The sequence below is a fragment of the Simochromis diagramma genome, unplaced genomic scaffold (assembly GCF_900408965.1).
Source record: "Simochromis diagramma unplaced genomic scaffold, fSimDia1.1 OVJJ01000773.1, whole genome shotgun sequence".
Lineage (NCBI taxonomy): Eukaryota > Metazoa > Chordata > Actinopteri > Cichliformes > Cichlidae > Simochromis > Simochromis diagramma.
Window position 1 is genome coordinate 92,572 of NW_024386807.1, and position 13,677 is coordinate 106,248.

Genomic DNA, 13,677 nt, shown 5'->3' on the forward strand with positions numbered 1-13,677 from the left:
TTTTAGGACATCCTGATAATAATGAATTACAGTCGTCCAGCCTGGAAGTAATAAATGCATGAACTAGTTTTTCAGCGTCACTCTGAGACAGGATATTTCTAACTTTAGAGATGTTGGTCACATGAGAGGAATGTGTGAGTGACCGAACAAATGAACCTTCTGAAGTTTGGAAAACTGTGTCCATGAGGACTCCAGCATCACCGCGTCTCCACCTGCTGGTGAGGACCCGCCTCTGCCTTCGTGCAGACCAACCGCTGCACAGCGTTACTAACAGGAGGATCATTTCCACGGTGGACACAATCAGAGTGCTGCATCTGCCAATCAGCAGTGATTTTCTCTGTGTAGCCCCTCCCACAGACACACCTATGGGCCCAGTTCTCACCTGACCCAATGCAGCACCGACAGCCTGTCAGTGGTGACCATTTAAGCCAATCAGCTGCCAGCACATGTGTAAAGATGAAACTGAGGAAGTGAAAATGAAAAAGCACATCATCTCTGATGTCTCCTGTAACTGATTCAATAACGATGCTAATGATGTTTCTGCGGTCAGGTTTTATTCTGATTTTATTCTGATTATTAATGAGCAGTATTTAAATGAACTGTTTTAACCTTTAAAGCTTCTTTTCCTTTGATGTCTCCTGTTTCACTGTTATCAGGAGTGTTTTGTCTTTGTGGATGTGCCAAATAAAATATTTTTCATATCGTTTTCAGACAGTAAACTTTAATTACGTTAAATTAGAGCTTAACAATCCTTTTCACCTCCTGCTGTGAGACCTGGTTACCCCATAACAGAATATGTTGAAATAATTTCTCACAGTCAGCTTTTGCAGTCAGACTATAAATACATAAGAAGACGTAGTTTTAGAGCAAGCGAGGGATATCAGTGGAAAATAAAACCTGACGGGCCTCAGAAGTTACTTCACCTGAAGGAGCTCAAACTGGTGTTATTAATGAGCCCTGAATGACCTCGGAGAGCTAGCAAAGAGCCAGCTAAACAACAACAGCTAATGTTTGGCTCGAGTGTCCTAAAAATCCCACTTTGCCTCAGATAAACAGTTTGATTCCATCCTCACATCAAACATAGTTAGATCCACTTCAGAGACAGTTTCAGTAACTGAGGCTAACAGCAGCGAATAGAGGCTAACAGCAGCGAATAGAGGCTAACAGCAGCTAATAGAGGCTAAAAGACACTAACAGCAGCAAACAGAAGCTAACAGCAGTCCATATTGACAGAAAGTTCAGCATATTTTCAACATCTTGCCTCAGTATCACTGTCATCAGACAGAAGTGAGTTTCACTCACTCACTGATTCCTCCAAACTAAATGCAGGTGGACATCAGCTGGCACCAGTGATCTGACAGCTTACACTACAGATGAATGTTATTTTGCTGACTTCAGGGGTGAAAATGTTAAATCCTGCAAAATACTTGACACATATCTGTTTCTTATTTCTGATTTACTGCTAAATGTTGATATTATTCAAATATGTTAAAATGTAATGTGAATTAAATGTTTTTATATAGAAACAGTAGTAGAGGCCAGGCGTGGCCATTACGAGGCCTAACAACAACAGTTAGAAACAAACAAATAATGGTGCAGTAACATCGGCTGTAGATGTGATCATCACCATGAATCCAGGGCGCTTCTGTCTGGTGACCTCGGCATATCAATGTCGAAATAGCGGTAAAACTGTGGGAGGAGCCACGGGAGTTCAGGGTCGGATCTGAGACCCCTTAGGAAGGACTTTCATTGGACGTCAAAGAACTTCTGTCCACGAGCTCAGGAAGTTCTCAGGGCGTGCAGGGGAACAGCTGACATGTACTCGATTTATTGTCGAGGGTGGAAAGAGGACTTTGAGGAGCTCCTGAGTCTGACCGAACCTTCGTCTGTGAAGGAGACACAGCCTGAAGATTTGGGGGAACCTCTGCAGATACACTGGCAGAGATGCTGTCTGGTTCAGGACGTCAGGACTGACTCAGACTTGTCCTGAGATGATAACGGCTCTGTACATCACGGGCTGTTTGGGCTTTAAGGTGCGGACAGCGCCTTTGTACTGGCAGACTGAGGTGGTGGTTCCCTTTGGAGGTCTTCCAGGCAGGAGACCCCGAGTGAGACCAGAACCTGCTGGTCTGGTTAGGAAGGCCTCAGAAGTCTGGAATACGGCTCAGCCTGCAGGTGACCTGACTTTGATGGATGGATATGTTTTTACAAGCAGACGCTTCTGATGAGCGCTGGGGTCAGAGCGCAGCTTGTTTTTGTAACGTTTTTTATTGTTGGCAAGAGTGTTAATAAAAAAATCGTTAATCATGAAACAGAAAAACGAGAACACAAAGAGAAGAAGAGCGTTGGGTCAGGTCTAAATGACCTGTTCAAGTTCAATAAGCAGAAAGAGGTGAACATGTTTCAGTAAAACGACCCTGATGGTTTCCATCACAGCACGAACGTCCGGCTCATATCGGCCTCGGGTGAATTCTGCTCAGCCCGGACGCAAGTGAAGGAGGAAGAAACCACAGTGACATCAGAAACAGTTTGGCACCCGCACTTCCTGTCTCATTACATCACACCGTTTCCTACAACTCCGAGGAAATACACCAGACAAGCCTTTTATGGAAATGTAAGGTCGGTTAGGTTCACTGAACAAAACCATGACAGCAGGTCCTCGGTGATGAAGCAGAATTCAAACAAACAACAACAAACCTCAAACATCTGAAGACGAATCAAACTGAAACTTCAGGCAAGACGTGCAGTCAATGAACCAAAACCAGAACGCTGTGTGTGTGTGTGTGTGTGTGTGTGTGTGTGTGTGTGTGTGCGAGACTGGGTGGGGTCTGAATAAAAGTGTGTCCCGTCAGATATCAGAGACCACTTCTCTTCAGCTCACCCTCCATGATCATGCAGACGCAGACAAACAGCCGAAACTATACCGAACATTTGATAGAGGGTCAGCATGTGCGGCTGAATGATTTAAGAAGTATAGCTGAGCGTCAGGGTTTGGAGAACCGGTACCTCTACAAAGAAGACATCCCTGACTACCCCCGACCCGAGTTCTGCGTGTCTCACCTGAAACATGACACAGAGCGACGGGGGCTATGTGGGATCCGGAAGGACAGAGGCTTCAAGGATCCTTGTGGAGGCTCCTCGGATCCTCGCCATCTCTCCCTGGTGTGGTGGAGTCTGGCTGTGGGACCCGAGGAGATCCAAGCAGCTGAGACGAGGCTCCTGCAGGAGACCTACCCAGACCGGATGGAGGAGCAGGCTGCAGAGCAGGAGAGCTTCCTGTGGAAGTTCGCCTCCTCTCCAGCCTTCAAGAGGAGGTCGAGACTGGGCTCGTACCGCTTCAGGTTTCCTCTGGAGGAGGTGCTGACGGCCTACAGCGAGCAGGTAATCCTACGTTTAAATGACTGTTTGCATTCACAGAGCTGGCATCACCGCCTGTGAGCACCATAAAAGAGTCAGAGATGTCTGTGAACTTCATGTCAAACACTTTTCAGAGGCAGAGTTTGAACATGAATATCTAAAACACTGTTAACAACAGAAACCTGACAGTTTCACCCACATGGAAAAGATATGAATAAATCTTATAAAGTTTGAATCTGTCTTGTGTGAAACTTGAATGAAAAGCATACAAGAGTGAAAACAGATATAAGATCCCTTGAAAAATTATATAATGAAACTTGTATGTTTTGTATACTTCCTAAAACAATATATGAAAATAATGAGAAAGTGGCCACTTTCATGAGTAAATCATAGAAGTTTTTACTATTTCTTTTCCATATGGGCACTGGTGGGTCTTACCAGAAACATGAAACAGGATCTAGTATTCAAATATCTGCATCCTGGATCATTTAGATATTTTAAAAATTCAAGTAGTCCTGTAAAAAACTGCAAACAATAACCTGGGGCTGTTCATGAATGATGTATATTTATATTTCTCCATAATGTTAAAACACTGAATACTGTAAATATTACATTCTTAGTCACAAACTGAAGAACGTGCTTTTTTCGTTCAGCTTACATGGACTCAGTAAATATTTCAGGTGGTAACACAAACATCAGCCGACTGGAACAGACCCAGTTAAAACTCAAAGTGTAATCACAACATTCTTGACAACACCGAACAACAGGGCACTCCCATCCTTCGTTTACAGCGAGCTGCTGTCGTGACTCAAAGCGCACGTCGACCGAAACTCGCTGTGCCGCGTCACTCTTTCTGTCTCTGGAAGTAAAACTGAAACTTCTGTTATCGTCCCCAGTTTTGCGCCGGAGCTCCGCCCATCATGAGGGTGTTCAAGACCTCGCTCTACAAACAGGAAGTGCAGTACTCTGTGCTGGTCCACAGCCCGGCCAATCAGCGGTTCTTCTCAAGGTTTCCTTTGCTCCCTGATGATGACCCAGACGCCGTCTGCACTTATAGAGACGGACGCTTCATCTGGAGACCGGAGGCCATGTGTAAGACACACAGGTAAGAATCACACAGGTAAATGTGGAAATGACCTCCAGTGAGAGACTAAAAGCGCCCTCTGACCTCTGTGTCTCTGCCCGTCCTCTCAGCTACGAGTTGATCCGAGGACCTGACGAGAACCAGATGGACGCTCGGGGGCCGATTAGGCACCCAGAGTTTTATGTGTGGGATCACGTCGCCGTCGCCCTGCACATGGAGAACAGAAAGGTACCTTCGCTGCTCCTCCTCCTCACTATCAGCCAGCCGGCTCCTCCAGCCCGCCCCAGACTGCATCCACCACAGCGTGAGCGCTGAAAGGCTTTGAATGAACCGCCGTGTGAAGAGCTCAGAGTGCTGGACCATCACGTGTGACTCTGACAGTTTAATTTGTGACTGAGCTTCAGTTTCATGGTTGTCTTTTTCTGTTTCAGGTACTGAGGTTTGATCCTGATCAGCTGAGAGAAAACCTGAGGTTCTGCTGGAGGGACAACAGGACAATCATACCCCAAACATGCTTTGATCACTTCTGCAGAGCCCACTCCCTCCTTAGACGCCTGTGGCCCAGATACTCCTGGCTGGAGAAGGAGCCCCCACTCCGGCCTACCTGAGGCAATGAATCCACATTTCTCCTGACAGCTGCCTCGAGTGGACACTAGGAGAACTGCAGTCTTTGTTTTCTTATTAAAAATACTCTAGTAAAAGTAAAAGGTATCTCTGAGGTTGTGTCTACTATGAATGTGATAAAAATAAAGAAATAAAGATAAATGAACTCGGGGGTGGCATAAGCTCCACCCCCGGCAGCCCTGAACTGGATCAGTAGAAGATGATGGGCTCAGAGTTCCAGCAACACAACTTCTATCACACCTGGAGACTGATGAGGTACAATACAAACAGTACAGCGAGTAGCAAGGACGCCAATGTCACAGCCTGGCCCTCGCCATAATTTGTATCATGGTGGCTGGACTTTGTTCTCTGTGTTCTGTGCCTTTAAATGTCTCTGCAGGTCCCTGCTGATTTGAGAGCTGGCAGCTGCTGATTGGTTCCCTGATCAAGTGGCTTTTTTAAAAACCCTCCCCAGCAGCAGCTGACCTGTGTGTGTGTGTGTGTGTGTGTGTGTGTGTGTGTGTGTGTGTGTGTGTGTGTGTGTGTGTGTGTGTGTGTGTGTGTGTGTGTGTGTGTGTGTGTTCCTGTCTAGCTGTCTTTGTGAGGACGGAAAGCTGCATTCTACTATACTTGTGAGAACCAACAGTCACTCTTCATGCAGCTGAGTACATCAAGTGTTTAAAACAGAAGCTGTGCAGGTCTGAGATCAGCAGCTTTGTGAAACACCAAACTGAGGTCCTGTTAATGCTGATATATAGTGACACAGTTACATGAGTGATTCAATTCAATTCAATTCAATTTTATTTATATAGCGCCAAATCACAACAAAAGTCGCCTCAAGGCGCTTCATAGATACAGAGAAAAACCCAACAATCATATGACCCCCTATGAGCAGCACTTTGGCGACAGTGGGAAGGAAAAACTCCCTTTTAACAGGAAGAAACCTCCAGCAGAACCAGGCTCAGGGAGGGGCGGGGCCATCTGCTGTGATTGGTTGGGGTGAGAGAAGGAAGACAGGATAAAGACATGCTGTGGAAGAGAGACAGAGATTAATAACAGATATGATTCAGTGCAGAGAGGTCTGTTAACACACAGTGAGTGAAGAAGAAACACCCAGTGCATCATGGGAATCCCCCGGCAGCCTACGTCTATTGCAGCATAACTAAGGGAGGATTCAGGGTCACCTGGTCCAGCCCTAACTATATGCTTTAGCAAAAAGGAAAGTTTGAAGCCTAATCTTGAAAGTAGAGATAGTGTCTGTCTCCTGAATCCAAACTGGAAGCTGGTTCCACAGAAGAGGGGCCTGAAAACTGAAGGCTCTGCCTCCCATTCTACTTTTAAATACTCTAGGAACAACAAGTAGGCCTGCAGAGCGAGAGCGAAGTGCTCTAATAGGGTGATATGGTACTACAAGGTCATTAAGATAAGATGGGGCCTGATTATTTAAGACCTTGTATGTGAGGAGCAGGATTTTGAATTCTGGATTTAACAGGAAGCCAAAACAGGAGAAATCTGCTCTCTCTTTCTAGTCCCTGTCAGGACTCTTGCTGCAGCATTTTGGATTAGCTGAAGGCTTTTCAGGGAGTTTTTAGGACTTCCTGATAATAATGAATTACAGTCGTCCAGCCTGGAAGTAATAAATGCATGAACTAGTTTTTCAGCGTCACTCTGAGACAGGATATTTCTAACTTTAGAGATGTTGCACAAATGGAAGAAAGCAGTCTTACATATTTGTTTAATATGTGCGTTGAAGGACATGTCCTGGTCAAACATGACTCCAAGGTTCCTCACAGCGTTACTGGAGGCCAAGGTAATGCCATCCAGAGTAAGAATCTGGTTAGATACCATATTTCTAAGATTTTCAGGGCCGAGTACAATAATCCTTTTTTGTCTTTAACTTTATCAATAAAACAGCTGCAGCCTTCACTACAGCACATGTGGTACTTTAACCTTTGTACTGTTTTCATCACTTAATTTTGCAGTTAACATGTGAACATGTTGGATGATCTGTCTGCTGTGACTGGGTGGTGCTGAGGTCTGAATCTGAGGGCAGCTCCTGTAATCACAAACTGAAATATAAAGTTTATCTCAAATCTGAAATAAGGCTGATCCTTCTGTCCTCACACACTCAGGATCTGAAGCTCTTCTCTTACATTTTTTAGTCCTACAGTTCTGCTGATATGAGCTGTTTTTTTACAAAAGGACGAAGCCTTTTAAAACCAGCAGATTATCCAGTATAATGTTTACCGTTGACTTGTTGGTGCTTGTAAATGCAGGTCTACAAAGATGAGATGATGGAGCAGGTTTGAGTCCTGGTTCAGTCTGCTGCTGCAGAGGTGGAGGTGTTATCAGCAGTGTTTGAGCTGCTGCCTGAGCTTTGGACAACAAAGATAAATGCTTTAAATGATTTCTCTCAAAGGATGTATGGAGCACTGCACATGTAAACACCGTGTCCCCTTCCTCTGAGCCGAACAGACAAAAGGACAGCACAGCCAAGCAGCAAACACTTGTATTATGACTCCGCCTCCTGATTTGGGCTGGGTCCAGTCCTTGGCTCATCTTACATCTTCTGCAATGGACATCTTCCTGTAAGAGGAGACAGACGACACCTCTCTTCGTACACATGGCGACTGTCTCCATCCTCCAGTCAGCTCTTCAGCGGAATCCTTCACTGCAAATACACACAAACTGTACTGGGGGCTTAAAAACTAAAGTAACTAAAACATGGAGGTAAAGAAGTGTGTGTAAATGTACTAATCAACTTATATATGCTCGCCATGTTTGTTTTTAACTGCAGCTGATGATGTCAGACTCTGCTTCTAGGCCCCGCCCATTAAACACACCTGTACCTACATAGATAAGCTCTGTTGGCTGAATGCAGCTGAAGTGGAGTCCACTCTGCATGGACACAGCCTCCACTGACTGCCCTCACATGTGCTTTAGTGCAGCGTACTGAAGCACAACACACACACACACACACACACACAACCTGGCCAAGTCTACCAAACGTCCGTGCCCAGGTAACACCACGTGGACGTGACTGCTGGGACAGAGCGACTCTTCTGTCGGCACACAAATGAAGCTGCACTGCAGCTAAAAGGCAAATAAGACTTTAAGTTTTTCTTGCACTTTTGTATATATTCAGAGAAACAAGCATCGCTGTGCTGCACTGCACAGGACAGGCTAGTAGTTTATTAGTCATTTATTTAATGGGTTTGCTGTGGTAACCAGTGCACAGTGGGAGACAAAGGAATATGAGTATAAACATGGCTGTGTCTTGATGCAGCCTGTGCTGTGTTCATGTGAGAAATGTCTGCCTCTTGCATCCACATTATTAATGACTCACACTCCCAGCTCTTTGTATTACTGCACATCGGTATAAAACCTTCACCTCTCTGCGTGTTTGGGCTTTTCTTCTTTTTCTCACATTTCAAGTTCTTAGATTTTTGGCTTATTTGAAACTAAAAGTCTCAGATTTTCAGTTTGTGAAGAAAAAGAAGAAAACAGAAACATTTGGATCGTATAAAGAAGCCTCTGTGTGACGGCGACGTCTCCACCAGCCAGCAGAGAGTGTGTGTGTGTGTGTGTGTGTGTGTCTGTGTGTGTGTTTCTGTGTGTGTGTGTGTGTGTGTGTCTGTGTCTGTGTGTTTCTGTGTGTGTGTCTGTGTGTGTGTGTCTGTGTGTGTGTTTCTGTGTGTGTGTGTGTGTGTGTGTGTCTGTGTGTGTGTCTGTGTGTGTGTGTGTCTGTGTGTGTGTCTGTGTGTGTGTGTGTCTGTGTGTGTGTGTCTGTGTGTGTGTGTGTGTGTGTGTGTCTCACAGAGACAAAGTCTTTTTGTCCTCTGTGTTTTCTTCAGTTAAAGTCAGTTTTCAGCTTCGTCTGTTCTTCGTCAGTCATGACGCCACCACCATCATTTCTCCTCCATCAGCTCTGACATCACTGTCATGGTCACATGAACGCGGCGAGGACAAATAAAAGCTCACCGTGTGAAACTAACACAGCTTAAAACACTAAACAGAACATGGAAACGAAATAAAGACAGACGGCTTATGGTGACCAACCCACGGACTACAAAACACACTGATGACATCATCATTTACCTGTGAGGTCATCACTGTGCAAGTTTCACCAGATTCTGACCAAGACAGGAGGAAGAGGAGGAGGAAGAGGAAATCCTGTGGAGTGACGCCTCGTTGTTGCTACTGAACTTTAATTTACCACAAGTTTACAGCTTATTACACTGTAACTGTACTTTATTACAACTGTACTTTATTACAACTGTACTTTACTACAACTGTACTTTACTACAACTGTACACAACTGTACTTTACTACAGCTGTACTTTACTACAACTGTACTTTACTACAACTGTACACAACTGTACTTTATTACAACTTCACTTTACTACAACTGTACTTTATTACAACTGTACACAACTGTACTTTACTACAGCTGTACTTTACTACAACTGTACTTTACTACAACTGTACTTTACTACAACTGTACACAACTGTACTTTACTACAGCTGTACTTTACTACAACTGTACACAACTGTACTTTACTACAACTGTACTTTACTACAACTGTACTTTACTACAACTGTACTTTACTACAACTGTACACAACTGTACTTTTACTACAGCTGTACTTTACTACAACTGTACACAACTGTACACAACTTCACTTTACTACAACGGTTACTTTATTACAACTGTACTTTATTACAACACGTACACAACTGTAAACTTGACTACAGCGTGTACTTTGACTACAACTGTACTTTACTACAACTGTACACAACTGTACTTTACTACAACTGTACTTTACTACAACTGTACACAACTGTACACAACTGTACTTTACTACAGCTGTACTTTACTACAACTGTACTTTACTACAACTGTACACAACTTTACTTTACTACAGCTGTACTTTATTACAACTGTACACAACTGTACTTTACTACAACTGTACTTTACTACAACTGTACACAACTGTACTTTACTACAACTGTACACAACTTTACTTTACTACAGCTGTACTTTACTACAACTGTACACAACTGTACACAACTTCACTTTACTACAACTGTACACAACTTCAGTTTACTACAACTGTACTTTACTACAACTGTACACAACTTCAGTTTACTACAACTGTACTTTACTACAACTGTACACAACTTTACTTTACTACAGCTGTACTTTACTACAACTGTACACAACTGTACACAACTTCACTTTACTACAACTGTACACAACTTCAGTTTACTACAACTGTACTTTACTACAACTGTACACAACTGTACTTTACTACAACTGTAAACAACTTTTACTTACTACAAGGCACTTTACTAAAACTGTAACACAAACTGTACACAACTGTATTTTACTACAGCTGTACTCCACACAACTGTACTTTACCTACAGCTGTACTTTATTACAACTGTAACACAACTTCACTTTACTACAACTGTACACAACTGTACTTTATTACAACTTCACTTTACTACAACTGTACTTTATTACAACTGTACTTTATTACAACTGGTACACAACTGTACTTTAGTAAACTGTACAACTGTATTTACTAAGCTTACTATTTACTAAACTACTTTACTACAACTGTACACAACTGTACACAACTTCACTTTACTACAACGTATTATTACAACTGTACACATGTAGTGGTTATCACGTTCGCCTCACACGCTAAAGGTCCCCGGTTCGAAACCGGGCGGAAACAGCGGTTTTGTTTCGCCGTGCTGTTATAATCGATAATGGCATCATTTCCACAGTCCAATAATCTTCTGCCTTTCCTTCTCCAGGCGTTCACTCTGCACACTTTACATCGTATTGGTCTTCTTCAGTCACCACCTCCTGCTGGTCTGAGCAACCTTTCTCTTCATGATCTCTCCTTATTGAATTATTTGTAGATAAGGGTAAAAAGGTAGACGATAAGAATTGAAATTTAATCACAAACATACATTCAGTGACAGAAAGCTAGTTCCACATCACTGATGACAAACAGTTATTAAGAAGGAAAAACAAAAAAATCCCCACAGAGGGAATCTGCTTAACAGCTGAGGTATCACTGTAAAGGAACAGAACACAGCCCGCGACACCGAGGAGATAAAACCGGTTTGTAAATGTCCGCCTGAGTGTGAATATGAAACACTTTAAACACACACAGGGCGTATGACGTGCTCTGAGTGCTGCAGTAGAGTAGAGAGACCAGTCCATTCACCAGTCATCGTTCTCCAGAAGACACAGGAAAGACGATCCTTTAATCCCCAAAGTCCAGGACGTACTCTCCCTGCACCTCCTCCTGCAGCCTGAGGCTCCGCTCCCTCACAGGTGCACACGTGTCTTTAATCGATCGAGCTTCAACAGGAGGGATCGGAGCGCTCCCTGGGTATGACTGTCAACTATGAAAACTCCTTCATCAAATGGATCTGCCAAAATCGTAAACACTATTCATCTGGTCAGGACACCATTTGTAAGTCTGAATCTCCCATTTACCAAAACTCTAAACACATTCTCAAACACACAACACATTTAGCAGTGCGATGCACACAGGCTACAGAAGTGAAACACAACTAACACACTGTTTGCATCATACTACCACTCAACATTGAAAACACATGCGCACTGATGACGGATTGAATCCGAGCTCCCAGACCTTCACAAACCTTTCTCTCACAGTCAGCTGACAGTTTTTGGACACTGCTTTAGCCACATGCCAGGGATCAAACTGGTGAAGCTGTTCAGGATTGCTGACCATCACAATTTGAGGATGTCTGTCAGTGGAAATGGTTGAGACACTTTATTTTCCTCTCTGGTTTTTAGAGCTTCTTTAAATCCTTTGATTTCAATGGCATTAGAATTTGAAACTTGGGTGACAGGTAGGGTGTAGGTGTTTGTAGAGTATTTGGCTGAGTGTCCAGGAGAATCACACCTGCCATCTCCACAGACAACAACTTCTTCCTGTGATTTCATGGCTTTTAGCTCACTACTTTTGCTCTTTTATCCACATTTTCTCAATAACAGGAAACACAAATCTCTTTCTCAATGACGTGTATGTGTCTTCACTTAGGTTCAAGTTACTACAAAATTTAGCAAAATGAATGCCACTGAAAAAACTGATGCTGTTAAAAGCAGGTTTCCTTGTCCTTTGGTGCCACTCAAAGTAGGCTGAGACTGCCATCTGTACTGAGCTCCAGAGTCAACTGTGATCCTTCATTTTGAAGCTCTTTGATTTCTTCTTGTACAATCGGGGAGCCACACTTCATACACCGCTTGTGTAATTGTTTTAACTGTGGCTCATAAACTAGAAGAAGTCTTGTGTCTGTATGTGCAGTATTTGAAGTCTGAGACTCGAGAGGTGGAGGCAGCTACAGTTGTAGCCACAGCTGCCCTGGGACAGACTGACAGAGGCGAGGCTCCCATATCGCGCCATCGGCCCCTCTGGTTCACTAGATTCATCAAATGACAAGAACAAATCCTGGGAGTTACCATCATCCACGTCTACTTGTTTGTCCAGTTCAGTCTCCTGTCTGCTTGTGTAGGTGTGGTCCGCTGAGACTGGAAAGTGCACATCAGACTGCTGCTGTGCCGCTACGTCTGACTTACTTATCTCAGTCTGGGTTGATGCATCTGTTTTACTTGAAGAACACTGAACACTTACGAGTACTGTAGTAGCTTCAACTGCTTCATTGCTTGTCTCCTCCATAACTGACGTGGTGTCTGATTGGTTGTCATCATCCACAAACATGTTAGCTACTGTAGAAGCGGGTTGTTGTTGTTAGTTGCAATTTACAATGTAATTTTAAATAATCAATGGATATTACCCAGCTGCAGAAATGCTTAAAAAGAGGTTTGGGTTTGAGGTGGAGCCGTGTGTGTGTGTGTGTGTGTGTGTGTGTGTGTGTGTGTGTGTGTGTGTGTGTGTGTGTGTGTATTATCAACATGAAAACAACACACACACGTTTAATGTTGCCAACATAACTCTGTCAGAAACCCACTCAGCTGATTTACACACACGGAGTAATGAAAGCTGCCGTTCATTCATGATTAACACAGCAACACACTGTTTAACTAAACGATGAATCATAAACCTTCAAAACACAGCTGCGTATTTATGCTGCAGGTTTACTCTTATTTCAGGTAACCTTACTTACCTGTGGTTAATGAACACTCAGCGCTGAGGTCTGACTTCTTCTCTGGAGGTGGAAAGTTTTAAAAATGCCGAAACAGCGCCGGGAGACCACAGTGGCCAATAATATATTACATCCGTAGTGGTTTAGCGCTACCATAGAGAATGAATGGGAGACGGTTTAGGGCCGTTTAGGTAAACAGTCCCACGGGGAGTCACGGGTGTAATGCCGTCTTTGGCCACAAGGTGGAGAAATATACATGTATGTCAATGGTGTAGAGCGCCACCAGCCCAAAGGGCTGTGATCATGGACAAACAAAGGTACTGCACAACGGTTTAGTGCAGTGATTCCCCGACGGGGAGGCCGTAACTTTTTCGCTTTAACCCACGTTTTTGTTAGAGGGTAGGGACACCCAGATTATTGTTTTTTTTATAAAAAAAAAGAATAGCTAAGAACTGAGACAGACTTTTATTGTGGAT

General features: G+C 43.7%; 1 protein-coding gene across 1 annotated transcript; it reads left to right on the top strand.

Moving 5' to 3' along the window:
• The first annotated feature begins 16 nt into the window (after nt 1–16).
• LOC120730617 lies at nt 17–5,148 on the top strand. The gene is made up of 4 exons (XM_040027042.1): nt 17–3,381; nt 4,254–4,462; nt 4,552–4,669; nt 4,873–5,148. The coding sequence occupies exons 1-4, from the start codon at nt 2,887–2,889 to the stop codon at nt 5,047–5,049; spliced, it is 999 nt and encodes a 332-aa protein (XP_039882976.1). The 5' UTR covers nt 17–2,886; the 3' UTR covers nt 5,050–5,148.
• The last annotated feature ends 8,529 nt before the right edge of the window (nt 5,149–13,677 follow it).

Excerpts from the sequence above, each read along its gene's own strand:
- LOC120730617 (XM_040027042.1), top strand. The coding sequence starts at position 2,887 with ATGATCATGCAGACGCAGACAAACAGCCGAAACTATACCGAACATTTG. Across the intron at positions 3,382-4,253 it reads TGACGGCCTACAGCGAGCAG|TTTTGCGCCGGAGCTCCGCC; the intron begins GTAATCCTACGT and ends TATCGTCCCCAG. Across the intron at positions 4,463-4,551 it reads GCCATGTGTAAGACACACAG|CTACGAGTTGATCCGAGGAC; the intron begins GTAAGAATCACA and ends CCGTCCTCTCAG.